We start from the raw sequence: 17,318 nt of genomic DNA on the forward strand, positions 1-17,318 counted from the left end.
TTAGAAGGGGTATCAGGGGCCGCAATCAATCAAAGACTTTCGGCAGAATACAGAAACAATCACTTACCGCAATGGAGTGTCTACGAATAGATTGATAAGTCAAAAATGGTCGTACAAGTGTTACGCGCGAGAAAGGAGCCGGACGAGTTACTTTTATGAAACCCAAATCTGGTTGGATGATTTTGTACGCAGAACCATCACTAATTTCCAAACGATGTGCCACTTCATGAATAGTCACTCCTCTGTCTAATAGAACTCACTTCCGTTGTTCCTCTTTGGTGCAAACTTCTAATGGAACAGCTATGATCTATCTACAACAAAAGGAAGACAATTGGAGGAATTAAGATCAAAATTTCATAGCATGACCACAACTAGGAATGCGCAACAAGACGAGTCGAGTCATGTCTCTTCCAATAGAGAAATATACATTTTTCGAGTTGAGACATCATTTTTACAGCACATTTTCGAGACGAGAAGCTACAAATCTTGTCTCGTGCGCAACCCTAACCACAAAATCATAACAATAAAATAAACGAGAAGAGAAGAAAAGTTATAGCTACATTGCGCATCTTAAAAATTCTTATTTAAAGTTTACTTCAGTGATTAAGAAATAAAAATATCCTATTATTTTAAAAAAAGAAATATTTTTCAATGAACAATTTTCATTATGTAGAATAACATATGACTCGTCCCTCACAGAACAAAATTCAGGTGTCGATAATACTCGTAAGAAATATCATTATATTGATTATATTGATGATAATATAAGATAATTTTATTGATTTTTTCAGTTCAAAATTTACCTTTTTAAATCTTGATGTTTGATGCAAAAATCCATGTTGCAGTTAACAGCAAATAGTAGAGAAGCGAGATGATGTAAAGTTCAATGGGACATAATGCGATTTGGATCATTCTTCGTGATAATTAATAGGGACAGCAAAAATTTGGTGGAATGTTTTATTGGAATGCAGAAATCTTAATTTAATACTGAAATTAGTAAAAATTAGATTTAATAATAATAATAATAATAATAATAATAATAATAATAATAATAATAATAATAATAATAATAATAATAATAATAATAATAAAGGAAATTTTATTATTTTCAGAAGACAAGTGAAGGACCTGAGTAGTGAGACCAGCAAAGAATCCAGTGAAGTGACTTCATCTACAGTAAAATCAACTCCCAGTGAACTTTGATTTCACACAAGGCATTTGAAGGATATGTATATACTTTTATGGAACAACAGCTAGCATCACGTACGACGACGATGGGAACTACAAATACTTTGAAATGATGATAAAAGAGTATTTTTACTTTTACAGTGTATAAATATATTGTCAATAAACAATTATGAAAAATGTAAAAAAAAAAATGTATACCTAATATACGTACCTTGTATATGTGTATAAATACATATTTATGAGCAAATGCGAATGTTAAAAAATCTATAAATAAAAAATGCATTTTAATAACAATTTGTTTTCATTTGATTCTCACAGCATCCGTTTAGAAAAACAAACTGCCACACTGTGGAAACAAGTAGAGAAAAACAATTGTGACAAGCTTAAGCAACTTTATAATGGTGTAGCATGCGCTTCATTTACTCTTTATAGAAAATATATCTGTTCTCATTCTATCTTTAGAACTATACTGAGAAAAATCCGTTATCCGGATAATTGTATATTGTACATATATACGGAATCCATATGTTTACTACGGAATTCTGTACGTCCCATATGTTATCCATATGCAGCATACTTACTGCTTTTAAATGTGGATGTCCCGCTTAGATGTTACATCATACCGCTGTAAGATGTCTGACAGTCTTCCGTATATTACACACGTATATGTATGTTACATACGTCAGCTATATGTCACACACGTCCATCTGTATGTCAGATTCTTACCGCCTATATATAGTTCTTTCTTTCATACGGAAAGTACGTATAGATGGAACACTTATACGGAACATATTATAAAAAATACGTTTTTAGTTATACGTTTGCTGCAGTTATACGTTTGCTACAGTTATACGTTTGTATGTACGTTAGGTCCAAAAATTACAGGATTTACTCATGTAACTTACAATTTTACTTACATCATTTGTTATATTTACATACATAGTTCTTTCTCTGTGTACGTATACCGTATTTACTCGAATTCGAATATGTTTTTTTTTTTTTTTTTAATGAAGGACTAAACTTCTTGAGAGGCGTTTATAATTCCATAATGTGTTTTTAGACAAGTGGTAGAGAATAGAGATATCACTAGGAGAAGTTGCTTGTCTCAGAGACAGAACAATTTTAATTTCTCATGCAGTCTTACCTAGAATTGGGTTTTCGTTTATTGTTTGGGCATTGGTCGTACCAACGGACATGTATACTCATGTCCAAAATTATTGTCGCATGTCTATAAATATATTGTTGTAGGAATAAAATTTGATAACGAATTCGTCCGGTATTTCTTATTATGTTAGTATGTGTATAATCGGCAAAGACATGTATGTGGTAAATTTCATGTCAAAAGAGCAGTAAATAAAAACAAGAAAACGAAAATAAAACTTTTTTTTGTACATTTAGCAACATTTTGTTTTACTCATTCTAATTTTCGTATTCATAATTGTTTTCGTATGAAATTTGCCACAAATATACATTTCCTAATTATACACATAGTAACAGAATTAAAAGTACCCTGCAAAATCATTATCAAATTATATTCTTACAAGAAGACAGTTATAAATATGCGACAATCATTTTGGACATGAGTGTACATTGATGTACTAAGAGGCAACACTTAGATATAATGAGCATAAGAGTGTACGTAGTTTTCAAATCAAGATGTCTAATTTCTCATCTATTGCACTTTCTTTCAAGAAATGATCTGATAGAACTGTAATACATTTATTTTTAAAAGTATATGGTGTGATTTTTAAAAGTTACATTATGGAACAAAAAAAGCCAATTCAAACAAGAAAAAATAATTTCTATTTTTGTCATTTTGTTGTAACAAATAAATTAATCATTGAAATCAAAAGATATCATTAGATATAACACTGTTCCTAGGTACAGCAATCATTGCCCTTGGTACACTTCGCATAAATAAAATTGCGACAGCAAACGCCGTGCAGCTTGGCCAGCCAAATAACACATTCGTATCCTATAATAGTGTCTGGTAAAGAGACCCTTTTGTCTCCTCCTTTCGTCTTTCTCATACCAAAATAAGCAAACAACATAAGTGCAATTCTAATTTTAAAAGAGACGTATATAGTATCAATATAATGAAAGGATAAAAGCGAGACGAAACAAGATTCATAAGGTGATGGAGAGAGAAACTTTAACATACAATGAAAAAAATAGCCCCTTTGTGGCTAAGCAGTAAGCATACGCACTTTCAGCGTGGGAGACCCGGGTCCGATTCCCGGTGGGAGCTCATGTGGTTCAGATTCCACGTTAATCAGTAGAAACCGTTTCATATAGCCTTACTGCTGAAAGGGACGTTAACTCAACACACAATGAAAAATTGAAACCAATAGATGTCTAATTTCAATGGAACACACAGAAGTACAGAAGTAAGACAGAGATAGAAAACGGAAAAGAATAAAAAGAAAAGGGAGAACACATAAAAATATGGAATTTACAAGTAGTAAGAAAATAACCTAACATTATAAAGTTCCGGAGCAGAAACAACAGTAATGAAGAAGTAACATTTGGATTTTCTACACTTTTTAGGGCTATTCCAATAGATAGAGGATGCATGAAAAATTCATTAAGTTACTTGCAAACTCAAGACCAACCTGATGGCCAAATTAAATACAAATTTTGTGTCAAATGGAGTTAAATAAAATCTTCTGTTGAAATAACCAAAAATGAGCCATTTTCTAGTCATCTCCGAAGATTTATCTATCAGAACATTCACTTTCGATTTCACCTATTGCAACTATAACGTTTTAAGTCGCACAAATAGAATGAACACGCAGAGTTGAAACAGGTTATCGGGTCAGTCGGGTGACGTAGGTTAGAATATGGACCGCCACTGTGTCTAGAGTTCGAACCCGTACTCACCCGATGATTTGATTGAGTCTCGGTAGTTCGGAGGACAAAATATATATTTTATTTCTTTGTGTTTAAACAGTATTTGTTTCAAAAGTGACCAGGACTGGAGATGTTCATCCAAGAGACGAAGCCAAAATTCCCAGTTAATGAGATTACTCAGGTCGGGTACAACGGGCCAGGTTTTGAAGGTTTGGTCCGTGACTCTTTCGTTTGGGTTAGGGCTAGTCACCAGGCCATCAAAAGTGGCTCGGTTTTAACTCGGGAACTGTCCACCAAAAAGTGTGTGTGTGAGAGAGAGGGAGAAAAGCAATAAGTATGAGACGAAGGTAAAGATGACTAGAGAGAGAGAAGAAGAAGAAGAGAAAGATACAGACATGTTAAGGAAACAGGAAGAAAGACAGAGAGAGAAAAAGATGAATATAAATAAATGTATGAAAACTACTAATCATTACGCTGTATGATAAAGAATGCGAACTCTGTTTGCTCGGATTCTCTCCAGTGATGCCTTTTACGTTCTCCAACCTCAGATGAATCTCTATTTGCAGCCATGAGTTTATGCGAAAAAGGTTCTAGCTGGTGGGAATCGAACCGATATTTTCCAGTTGGAAATCGAGTATCATAGCGATACTCCACAGGTTACTCTACCTAAAAATTGTTTAACAAATGCTATAGTATTTCTTTCAAGAACAATAGCATGAAAAGTGGATACTTCAGATCAATCACTGTTTCGAACTGTCCTGGTAATCTCCATAGACTTTATTGGCCCTTTCCCAACCAACATTCGTAAATCGTCTCTATTGTGGTACAGGTGTTTGCTTTCACATTCTTAACGATAGCTCGTTTAATACGAGAAATCATTCTTCGATTCTTCACGACACCTTTGTAAAACACTTTGGCTTGAACAGGATTTAAACCTATGTTGACTAACTGTACTACTCATATGTTAAGAATGTTGTCCCTACAGTATCTTGTCACCTAAAACCATAAGCAAAATATTACTAAGTTCAGAGATTCGTTGAACGTTGGAACGAATCAGTTTTTTTCCTGTAAGATTCGTTACAACAAACTGCACGTCGAAATTCATTTATTCGACGACCTGTAGACAAATTAGTGCTATCTATCTTAAAATGTAGATATTTATTTTTTGGATATGGCGTTTAAGCGTTAGCAAGAACAAGAAGGTTTAAATAATTGGACGCAATGGATATTTTCTTTCTGATCAAAGGTTGTAATTCAAAGACACCATTGTGTAGATTGGTCTTCAATATACCACATACCGAACATTTCAAAAAAAAAATTTCTTGAGATACAACGCTTCAAACAATGCAAAACTGAGCTGATTACCTCAGGGCAACGGAAATAGATGTTTTGGCGTAATGTCATATCTCGGTATCCCTCTCTGAGGCGTATTGAAAGCTTCAGGAAAAGTGGCAAAAAAGTAAAATACTTATTGTATACCAAAGTAACGCGTTATAAAGACCTGTTCTCCTAGTTTAAAATACATTAAAAGTCACGTATAATGTTCTATCACTACAAATACTTCAGCTACACGTATATAGGATTATTTTATTACTCTATTACACCAAAAATATTATGAGTCTAAGTACTATATTAATTCAAATTAAATCACTCGCAGACTGAGCATATCTAAGTCACCATATAGCTTTTCTTTACTTAGAAAATTTGTCGTAAATCTTTATGTTATTATACTACGGCTACAAATAAGCTTTTTCTGCACCATAAGCTCTTAATGCCTTTAAAAACAATCATTTCAGGAATGATCCAAAAAAGGATCAAAAGATTGCGATCTGGGCCAATAATTAGTTTTTGGATCAGGGTTAAAAAAATTTTTGAACGGCCCCTAAATCGAGTTTTCGTTTTTTCTTTTCTTTTCTTTTCTTTCGTCTTTTCTTTACGGAATAAACATATCATACTGAGTTAAGTGATAGTTTTGGTTTGACTTCACTATACGCATGTAGTTCTCGAGATATAAGGCGTACAAGAAAATTTTTGATTGAATGAAATATATTGGACTTTTTTTTATCAGAGGCCATAAATTTTTTGAACGGCCTCTAAATCAAGCGTTCGCATTTTTACAGAATAAGCTCATTATGCTAAGTTCTGGTTTGGCTTCACCATATATAGTTCTCCAGATATAAGACGTACAAGAAAAGTTTTAATTGAATGAAATATATTGGATTTTTTGGATCTGGAGCTACAAAGTTTTTGAATGCTCCCTAAATCGATTTTTCGTATTTTTTATGGTATAAACAAATTATACTAATGTAAGTGATAGTTTAGGTTTGGCTACACTATATGTAGTTTTTTGGATATAAGCCGTACAAGAAAAGTTTTGATTGAATGAAATATATTGGATTTTTTGGATCAGGGGCCACAAAATTTTGGAACGGCCCCTAAATCGAGTTTTCGTTTTTCTTTCTTTCTTTCTTTTTCTTTTTTTTTTTTTTAACGGAATAAGCATATCATACTGAGTCATGTGGTAGTTTTGGTTTGGCTTCACTATACGTATGTACTTCTCGAGATATAAGGCATACAAGAAAACTTTTGATTGAATGAAATATATTGGATTTTTTTTTTATCAGGAGCCACAAATTTTTTGAACGGCCACTAAATCAAGTGTTCGCATTTTTACAGAATAAGCTCATTATGCTAAGTTGAGTGATAGTTCTGGTTTGGCTTCACCATATATAGTTCTCCAGATATAAGACGTACAAGAAAAGTTTTAATTGAATGAAATATATTGGATTTTTTGGATCTGGAGCTACAAAGTTTTTGAACGCTCCCTAAATCGAGTTTTCGTATTTTTTTATGGTATAAACAAATTATACTAAGTTAAGTGATAGTTTTGGTTTAGCTACACTATATGTAGTTCTTTGGATATAAGCCGTACAAGAAAAGTTTTGATTGAATGAAATATATTGGATTTTTTGGATCAGGGGCCACTAAATTTTTGAACGGATCCTAAATTAAATTTTCGTATTATTTATGGAATAACCACATCATACTGAGTAAATTGCTAGTTTTAGTTTGGCTACACTATATGTAGTTCTCGAGATACAAGGCCTATAAGAAAATTTTTGCCTGAAATATATTGGCTCTTTTGATCCAAAAATCCGTATCCTACTACGTCTTTCCGTTGTTTCTACCATTTACTGTACATATTAGCAATGGTTACCCCACACCATTGCTCAACTATTCTTATCTTAATGCTATTTGAATCGCATTAAATAACGATTTATTTTTTAACTATATTTATACAAGGAAAATGCTTCCTTGGAGCTGAAGGAAGCTTAGCGCATACAGACAGACAGACGGTTATACTGCATAAAGAGCACCATGAACAAGAGAAGTGCTCGAAAATTTTTCTTCTGACCTAGACACCGGTTCTCAAACCTAGGCACCATAATAATACAATTTGATACATAGGCCTACATAAGTTTATTTGGGATTTAAATTACCTGGACGTCAGACTCGTATTTCAAATCGCCATGACTACTTGGTGCCCGGGATTTTTCGAACCCGAACAAAACGAATATTGACAGAAATCACCTCTGATGTGATTAATGTTTTGGTATATGGTGCTACAGTTGTGAGAGGTCCCTGGTTCGAACCTAAGCCATTTGAGTTTGTGGTGGACAATGTAGTGTCCGTGGGTTTTTCGTCATTCTGACATTTACTCCTACATGACCATTCGACCGATTCTTTTATAATCAGTCGATGTTATTAATCATCTTTCTTCCTTTGCCTACAGGGTATAATCGTGAAACATAAAAGTAGAATTTTATTTCATTTTATTCAGTAATCAGCCAATTGTAATTAGTTTGTTATCATTACTGTGTTGCCATATGTGTTTATTTGTTGGTTTAACCCTAGAAAGACGAGGGGGGGGCTCAATTTTTCACGCGAGTTCATTTCTATTTAGTTTATATGGGTTAATATGTATTCAGAATTCTCTGTTTTCTTATTATTCCTTTTGATGAAAGGATTATTTTCGCTTTTTTCAACTGGAATATACTGCATTGTTTTTTGTAAAAAAAAATCATGTTGTGCGGGCCAATTTTACGCCTCCCCCCTTGGTCATAGGTGCTACTCATCTTTGTTTTCTCCAACATTCCTGTCATTTGTTATTTTATATCTAAAACTTGTACTACCTTGTAAAAATTTTACTTTTTTTGCTTTATGTAAATGCTTAGGCTTTCATAGAAATTGTCGAGTGTGTTATAATACTGGTCTTGTGCATAGTATTATAAGAAATTCAATATAATATATAAGCTGTTCTGCGCACTGTGTTTAGCCCGTTTTCTACAAACAAAAAGCACAATTCATTGAAAAATTTCTATTGTGAAATTTAGTTCAACACATTAACTCAAATTGAACAAATATGGTCTGAAAGTTACTTAAAACCAGCGCGAGCAAATTTGACCCTCCTTCGTAATTCACGTAGCAGATGCGAGCATTGACTTTCTAGGGTTAAATGTTAACTCATGTGTTCAAAACACTTCAGTTTATCTGTAAATGTTCACATGGATTAATATAAGCAATTTAAGAATATATTCCATGGGCTAAATAAAACTACGGTAAGTGCAAAGATATAGTGAGATAATGAAGTTCGATAATGGCGTTGGTAGATTCTCGGAAAGCTCATGGGCATGATTATTATCTTAAGATTGTGCGTCCTAGTGTTGAACTCAGTAAAGAATTTAGGTTATTTTTGCTTGAGGAAATGTTTTTTCATGTGTTAAAGTAATTTTCTCGCTCCCTCCCCCCTGAACGCACAACTATCGATTCTACAACGAACTTGCACAAGATTAGCACTCTAATATCAAATCATTGTTTTTTATATTATTCAGTTTTTTAAGAATGAATAAAATTCGCTTCATAAGGTCGGTCGGTGATTCAAACATGATAACATTAATTTGTTTATTAACTCAGGTTGCAAACAATATCAATAATATTGCAAATTACTACATTACAACTTTGTTCTTAGATATTCAAGTATATCCAAATAACTGGTAATAAAAAATAGACAAATAGTTTGCTTTTTAACGAAGCCTTAAGTTCTGTTACTTTTCTTATTCTTTGTTTTATTAGCAATGTTGTCATCACATGAGCGAAAGGAAGTGTTCTCCGTAATCAGCTATCTCTGAAATGTTCTATAGCAGTTCATTGAAGGTTCCGTGGAAATGTCCATTGAAGGTTCACAGTACATACTATACTAATCGACTTAATTATCTATGTTGTATTTTGTTTGTAGAAGGAATTATTTATACAGGGTGCGGCACGTAAAACCGGCCCGTAAAGTGAACACATAAAATGAAATGTAATGTATTGAATATGATTAACTACAACACATAAATGAAATGTAATGTATTGAATATGACTACTCACCTTCACAGCAGGTGCTGAAAGTGTCCTCCGCCCACTTCAACACACATGTGAGCACGATTGAGGAGATTCATACATACCCTTGTCAGTTCTTGTGTTGTAATGCTTTTGGTGACATCCTGGATCCTGGTCTTGAGTTCTTCAATTGTGTGTGGATTTGTTTCGTATACTCTTCCCTTTAACAGTCCCCATAAGTAAAAGTCACACGTGAACAAGTCTGGTGTCCGAGGAGGCCACAAGCCTTTGCTGATTGTCCTCTCTGGTGTAAACATCTCATTCACAAGGGACAATGATGCAGCTGATGTGTGGCGTGTTGCACCGTCCTGCTGAAAGTAACATAACTGACGCTCCTCTTCGGTCAAGTGTGTATAAAACTCCTCCAGAATTCCCATATACACGTCACTGTTCACTGTCGTCTCAAAGAATATGGGCCCAATAACGCGTGTGGCGGAAATGGCACACCAAACACCAATCTTCTCATCATGCAAGGGTACCTGGTGGATTGCATGTGGATTTTCTGTCGACAAATACCGGTTGTTTTGGGAATTTACGTACCCAGACAGGTGGAACCACGCCTCATCACTCATGATGAGCATTAGTGGATCCAAGAAATCACTGGCAACATTGCTCAACAGCCATGAACAGAAATGCACCCTCTTCTGCAGGTCAGGCTCCTTCAGTTCTTGCACAACACTTATCCGGTACGGTTTTAACTTCAGTTCCCTTAAAACACGTCTGCAACTTCTCTCACTCGCATGAACCCGTTGACTCAATCTCCTGGTTGACTTTCGAGGACTTCTTGTCATTATCTCCTCCACCTGCATCTTTAATTCAGGTGTGCAGACAGATGGTCGTCTGTTCCTGGGAGCATTTTGAACCGATCCTGTACGCCGCCATTTTTCAATCAATTCCTGAATGGTGCTTTTTGCTGGCACAGAACGTCCTGGAAATTTCTTCCGAAACAAATTCTTTGTTTTCACAAAAGATCCAGTGAGAATGAATCCTTCAACAATGGCAACACGCTCGGGTATCGAATACGGCATTATCACACACTGACACTCACCCGGCTTAACACAACAAGGCCTTTTTCTCAACTGGTTTCGACAAGTTTCACTGGCTGCGGCTGCACGTGACTGCTGCAGGTCACGTAAGTCGACCCGACCTTGACGCCATCTCTTGGTAGGAAGGTAGATTATTTAAGTGTTGCCAAAAACACAATATACCAGAATATTACGACGGGCCGGTTTTACGTGCCGCACCCTGTAGTAGCAGTCTGATTCTGTAAAAGATTGTTAGACTTGTACATTTTTCCAGAGCACAAAAAATTTCTAACTAAATTATTTTTGTAAAATTTTAAAAACGATTTCGTGTAAATTTTTATACTAAATATTTGAATCAGTTTTCAAACAAGATTTTGTGTAAATATGATTAAACAAACATTTTTATAAAATTTTTTAAAGAATTTTTAAAAATTTTTTGCAACGTTTTTCAGCCAAAATTTTTGTGTAAAATATTCAAACTTTTTTTGTGTAATTTTTTAAACATTTTTTTTAATATTTCATTTTCAAATAAAAGTGGTTCGTCTATTATTTTTAAAAAAAAGTACGAAATGAGACGAACAAAAAAATTTTAGTGAACAAACTTTTGAAACTAAATTTTTTTTCAGTACACACAATTTTTGAAACTAAACCTTTTCCTTTTGCAGACAAAAAATCTTCAAACTATTTTTTTTGTAAACAAAATTTTGTTAAATTAAAAAGTTTAGCAAAAATATTTTGAAACTAAAAATTTGGCTAACAAAAAATATCAAACTAGAATTTTATCAACAACGTGTTTTAAACAAACAAAAATTTCTAACTAAAATTTTAACAAATAAATTCAATGAAAATTTTTAAACACTTTATTTTATTTTCAAGCCGGAAAAGTTAAACGCCTAACTGTTTAACTCTCTTAAAAAATGAAACTTCATTCATAATTTTGACGGTTAACCGTGAAACTTTTTAAATATACAAGTAACACGAAATAAGGTTACACCCGTTTACATGTATTCTCACTGAACCTAGTGATTCTGGAAAAACTTACTGGAAAAACTTATTTTGTGAAACGAATAGTTTCCAATCTTTCTAGTATGGTGAATACAAAATTTCGTAACATACACTGGTATTATGCAGAATGGCAAAAAATACAATGTTTGCTCCAGTGCAATATCATAAAGGATTATCGCCAACGAAAGATTTTCAACCTGAAAGTGAACTTCACATGATTATAAATGATGATCATATAAAGAAAGTGAATTATAATATCGTTTGCTTGTTCACCAAAGAATCACATCATAAAAACATTAGTGTGATTTTCACTATACAAAACGTGTTTCATCAAGGTAAATAAATTCGGAACATAGACTAAGCTCAAAGTGTTTCCATTTGGTGTTGTTTAAAAAATCCACGTGATAAATCACAAATGAAACATATGAGATACCAAATCATGCCTGAATATCCATTATTTTGTAGGAAATTTACAATGATGCTACAAGAAACCCACGTAGCTACTTGCTGACTGATCTCAAGCAAGATACACCCGAAAAAACTAATACTTGCGATTTCGTTCGAGTACTTTTCCCGATGACTTAATCATTACGTCTATATACTGACATAATGTTTAAATTAATGTACACATTGAATTATGATTTAGTCTATCATGCTATCTCCTACAAACATGCTTCTATCACCTTCAAAGTATTCTCCGTGTGCCCAATATGTGATTCTTCGAAACATTCGCAAACTCATCTGTTTTGATGGCTAACAGCTTCTCCCTTATTTTTTCTTCATCTCTTCTACGTCGTCAAACTGCTGTCTTTTCATGTTCATATTCATTCGCGAAAACAAAAATAAGTCGTACAGAGCAAGGTCAAATGAGTAAGGGATGTGGAGCAAGGGAGTCATGCTGCTGGCACACTGAGATAGCTGTGTAAACAGGTGTATTATTATGGTGGAAAAACAATCTTCTGCTTGTCACAAATCAGGCTCTTTGTCGCACACTGTTACGAGCAATCCGAGCAGGAAACGAAGTTTTGCTCCGCACGCTATTCTCTCAAATCTGCCATCACAAAAAATGAAGTGCGAGCTACTCTACTTTTACGAAAAAAATTCAGTATGGCCAGAGAGAACCTTCCCAGACAACGCCACTGGGAGCACAGAACTCAGAGTGAGACGCTCGGCGCTCGCCTACCAGAAAAACTGCAGCATTATTCAGGTTTGTTTTATGAGTATAGCCTCGTATTAATGGAAGATATTCATTTCTGCAGCGACCACTCTAGAAATTTCTCAAGGTTTAAGTAACTTGCCTCTTCTAATCTGAATGTTAATTTTAAAAAATAAAATTGCTACCTACGATGTGTGCCCTAGACTCTGCACAGATTTTAATGATTTTTAGTACACGTGTTATAGCAACGCCTAACTTAGGGTTCTATCACTCTAGTTTTCCAAAGAGGGTTTTCTAGAGAGAAAATACCATTAGTAGCGACATTCGAATGCTTACATACAAGGTAAAATTTAACGACAGTGACTTAATTGTTTGATTTGCAGAGTAACCAGAGTTCCTCTTTAAAAAAAAAAAAAAAACATTTAAAATGAAGTAACAATTGAAAATTCAGACAACGAAATTTTTCAGTCTTAAGATACCTCCTTTCGGCCATATATATTCTGTAGAATGTTGCGAAGGAAGGTTGAAATACTTTCCGTAAAGCTATTCTCATCGAAAGGAGAACGGACGGCTAATACGCAGGGGTATCAAAAGTTCGTGCAATCACCTAGAAGAAATCCATTCTGGAGAACTCTGACACCATGATGGTATTAGTCGATCTGTACGTAGTCACCGTGCCTAGCGACACGTTTTTAACATCGGTTCTTCACTTTCCGTAAGCCCATTTTGTAAAAGTCTGCAGTTTGACTTTGAAACTTCAATTCAGCCTCAGAAATGGCGTCATCTTTATTGTTAAAATGGCGTCCTCATTTCTGAAAAGAGAAAGAAGTCATTTGATGCAAGATCCGGTGAGTATGGGGGTGTAGCAATATTTCGTATCGTAATTCCACTACCTTCATCATGGATGAATGAGCTGGTGCAAGGTCTACCAACAACAGCCCCGTTGCCATTTATCAGGAGGTGGATAAATTTTGTAAGAGTATGGTGAATGGGGGAATGTTTGAAATGGGGGCTGGCCATCGACACGTAGCGTAAAAGACATTCCTTATGTTGTGGGCCCAGGTAAATGGCAACATTTACCATTGGATGCATAAAAAATGTACAGCTCAAACAGCTCGTCCAATCTAAAAAATAATCCTTCACTTTGGATTGAAAATATATTTGGAGACAGCTTCTCCTCTTACATTTTATTGTAACTCTGATAATAACTTAGTTACCCTACGTCAAGGGACTTTTGAGATACCCTGTATATTACTTAAGGTACGTGCATTACGTGCTCACGTGAAATCTTTGATGGTCTTCCGCTTACTCCTCTGAACTAGTTAAATAATCTATGTTAAGGCTAAAGGATAGAAACATGTGCAAACGGATTACGCAATTTCACATTCATTTGTTAATGAGATGACGCTGAAAGACGGTACACAGAAAAATCTTTATTAGACCCGTTTTCTTCTTCTTCTTCTTCTGTTATTGCCTCAAGGCCTTGTTTACTTGTGAAGCACGCATTTGATGATTGATGATGGCCTTCTTAACACATTATAATGAAGAAAAATGATGCTGGAAATTGTTTAACAATGTTGACTTTATGAGCAAATCATGACAAAAATGGAAAAATTTCTTTAAACGGAAGTTCTAGAATATGTTCTCCTTTAATTATAACCTTACTGAACTAAATCAATATGTAAATGAATAATTAAGAAATTTATCGTGTTCTGTTGACGTTTACAGGACACAATAGATGAAAAATAACATTTTCTAAAGTAAAATAAGTTTTAATTCTATTTATAAAAGCAAAAGACTTCAGTCAGTGCGTAACGCTAGTTTCTAATCGTAAACATTCAAACTTATAGATATCGTTACTGTTCTGCTTATCTGACTTGATTGAAAAAGTGTAATAGCTTTTTCAGGCCAGCCATCTTGAATGAGGTTTTTTCCTGGATTTCCCTTATTCACACCAGGCGAATGCTGGGATGGTAGTTAACATAATGGTGACAGGTCGCTTCCTTCCTTCCCCAACCCTTTCTTCCTGTCTAGAGATGGCCTTTTTCGAAAAATCTGTTTTTCGATTTTCGGAAATTTCATTTTTCGTTTTTTCGTTTTTTCGTTTTTCGCTTTTTCGAAAAAAATTTCGTTTTTCGCTTTTTCGAAAAATTTTTCGTTTTTTCGAAAAAATCGTGTTTTTCGTTTTTCGTTTTCGAAAATTTTTTTGTTTTTCGTTTTCGAAAAAGCCATTTTTCGAAAAAGTATTTTTCGAAAAAATGTGGCCATCCCTATTCCTGTCCTTTCCTCGGATAGTGTGCTCGCCGAGGGTACTTCATCCCTTAAATACCTGACGGGTTAAATGGCCTTAGATGCCGACAGCCCAGAAATCTAATTCCTAATCCTGCTCTGCTTATCTAGCTGATGGCAACAGATGTCGCTAGTAATAATAACGTCATTTTTCAATGCTACAAATAGCTATTACGCAGGAATACTGGTATTTCACTTTGTAAAAAAAACAAAAAAAAAAAAACAATATAGAATCATTTACAAATCTTTCACTTTAATGTCCCACGTTATCCCCTCTAGGCTGAAGGATACGGATGATTAAGACCAATGAATGATGATGGAAGAATTTGGTGTAATGAGAATGTGGGAGGAAACGAAAACACCCCGAGAAAACCAACAAACATGATGTTGTACACCACAAACTTACTTAGCCGGGATCGAACCAAAAACCCTCACGCACCACAACTGAGTCACCGTGTCCTCACAATTATTGGCAATAGACAAAAGAAATGTTATAGTAGATATCTAAGGAAACATTAGATATTTATTACCTACAGGTTAAAGCCCTTATCACAAAGTTAAAATATTCAAATTTTGCAAAGTCCAAGCTGATTTTTAAATTGAGATTAAAATTGAAACAGTCAGTTTTTTACGGTGATGATGAGAATGAATGAAATGGAGGAATGAAGAAAGTGGTAGGAAACGGGAGGACTTTGAGGAAACCCAAGCACATGATGGTGTTTGTCCACCACAAAATCCACTTGGCACGAGCGGGGAATCAAACCAGAGGCCTCACGTACTAGAAGTGAATGCTCCCTACCAGTGAATCACAGGGGCACCGAGAAGTAGAAGAAGCAAATGAATCAATATTTAGAGTAGCGTCCACAATTATATCCTGCACGTTAAAAGACAGTCGAATAATGAAAATGAATTATTATGTAATAATTCGGCAATTAAGAATATGAGAGGTAACCAGGTACGTAATGGTGCGTATATGGGAGTATACGCCGTATAATTACCTAATATTTTTATAGTTCAGGGTATACCTATTAAAAATTCTAGCATTACATCACTGGAGGAAGCTAGGAAACCCCAATTAAACCGACGAACACAATGTTATCCACCACCAACTGACATGGCCAAGGATCGAACCAGGGACTATACTGCTGAGTAAAGATTTGTCATACATCATAGATGCATCGCATATTTAAGATTAAAATCCTGAGATGAATGTTCGGACGCAAGAGGAACGAGAATGGTGAATGGCGCAAATTGCATAACGAGGAACTGAATAATTTATACCGTTTACCAAAAATTGTTAGGGTCACCAAGGCTGGGAAGCTCAGATGGGGAAGCCATGTAGCCAGAATGTAAGAAAGTAGGAACGCTTTCAAGTATGGACGGGTCTAGGACGGACTTCTGGGAGGGGGGTAATACTGCTACTTAGAGCTACTTTTAAGAGCTCCAAACTCTGGGATGGGTTTTATTTGTATATATAAAAAAGAAAGTTTCCTCTTCTGGGATCCACACCTGCTTTCCACTTTTGTACTGGAAATCCAATTGGGAAACGACCATTAGGAAGAAATAGGTGCAGATTGGAGGACAATATTAAGATGGATCTCGCAGAAATAGGAGTACAAAGTAGAAACTAGATCCAGTTAGCTAAGGACAGAAGTTAATGGAGAGCTTTTGTGAATACGGCATTGAACCTCCGGGTTCCATAGGCCATAGAGTGAGTTAGTATTATATAATGTAATTAATGTATTTCAGACAACTGCAACTAGCTTTGGTAAAGAAGTTGGTCTTCAGTTTTCAACCTTGACAATATTCTCGAGTGCTCTGAACTTCGAAAGTACAAATCTATGATCCACGAACTTGAATTTTTAAATGACTATCTAATTGTAACTAATAAACGCAAACCAAAGATAAACAGAAACTGTTCAATCTTTTACGCAATACTATTTGGAAATCGTTCAGATATATCTTCTAGGAAAAGACACAGTATCGCCAATTTCCAAAAAACATGTTATAATTAGAATATCAACAAATTTTAATACTCTTTACTAAAACTGTTTAAGGCTGTCATAGAGTTAGTAATTTCTCTAATTGTCATGCAAATCAACTGTTGCCTCCTTTGTATTATTAGAACCTTGTTAGAAGACGAGGAAACAGTGGTAATTAGCAAATGAATGTTATCTTCATTAAATATGTCGGACCTTCAACAACTAGGAAGAATACATTGGCCATGGATGACAGAACAAAAATACTTCCTCTCCCTCCTCCTCATTTTCAACACCTCCCGTTTGAGCTTCTGGACGTTTCCTCGAAATTTTAAGACGTTAGTTCTTGTGCAAAACAACCAGTGACTCACAAGGTTTGAAGTC

General features: G+C 34.8%; 1 protein-coding gene across 2 annotated transcripts in view; it reads left to right on the top strand.

Annotated features, from left to right (window-relative positions):
* LOC145688850 (uncharacterized) overlaps positions 1-1,449 on the top strand; it is a 72,058-nt gene extending 70,609 nt beyond the window's left edge. Inside the window, exon 15 of one of the 2 annotated variants that reach the window (XM_081763018.1) lies at positions 1,113-1,449. In XM_081763018.1, coding sequence (XP_081619144.1) covers positions 1,113-1,203 — 91 coding nt within the window. In that variant the 3' untranslated portion in view covers positions 1,204-1,449. The remainder of the gene's footprint in view (positions 1-1,112) is intronic. The other variant, XM_081763017.1, reaches the window with a different exon arrangement.
* The last annotated feature ends 15,869 nt before the right edge of the window (positions 1,450-17,318 follow it).

Source organism: Thermobia domestica, chromosome 7 (assembly GCF_964235325.1).
Source record: "Thermobia domestica chromosome 7, izTheDome1.hap1.1, whole genome shotgun sequence".
Taxonomy (NCBI): domain Eukaryota; kingdom Metazoa; phylum Arthropoda; class Insecta; order Zygentoma; family Lepismatidae; genus Thermobia; species Thermobia domestica.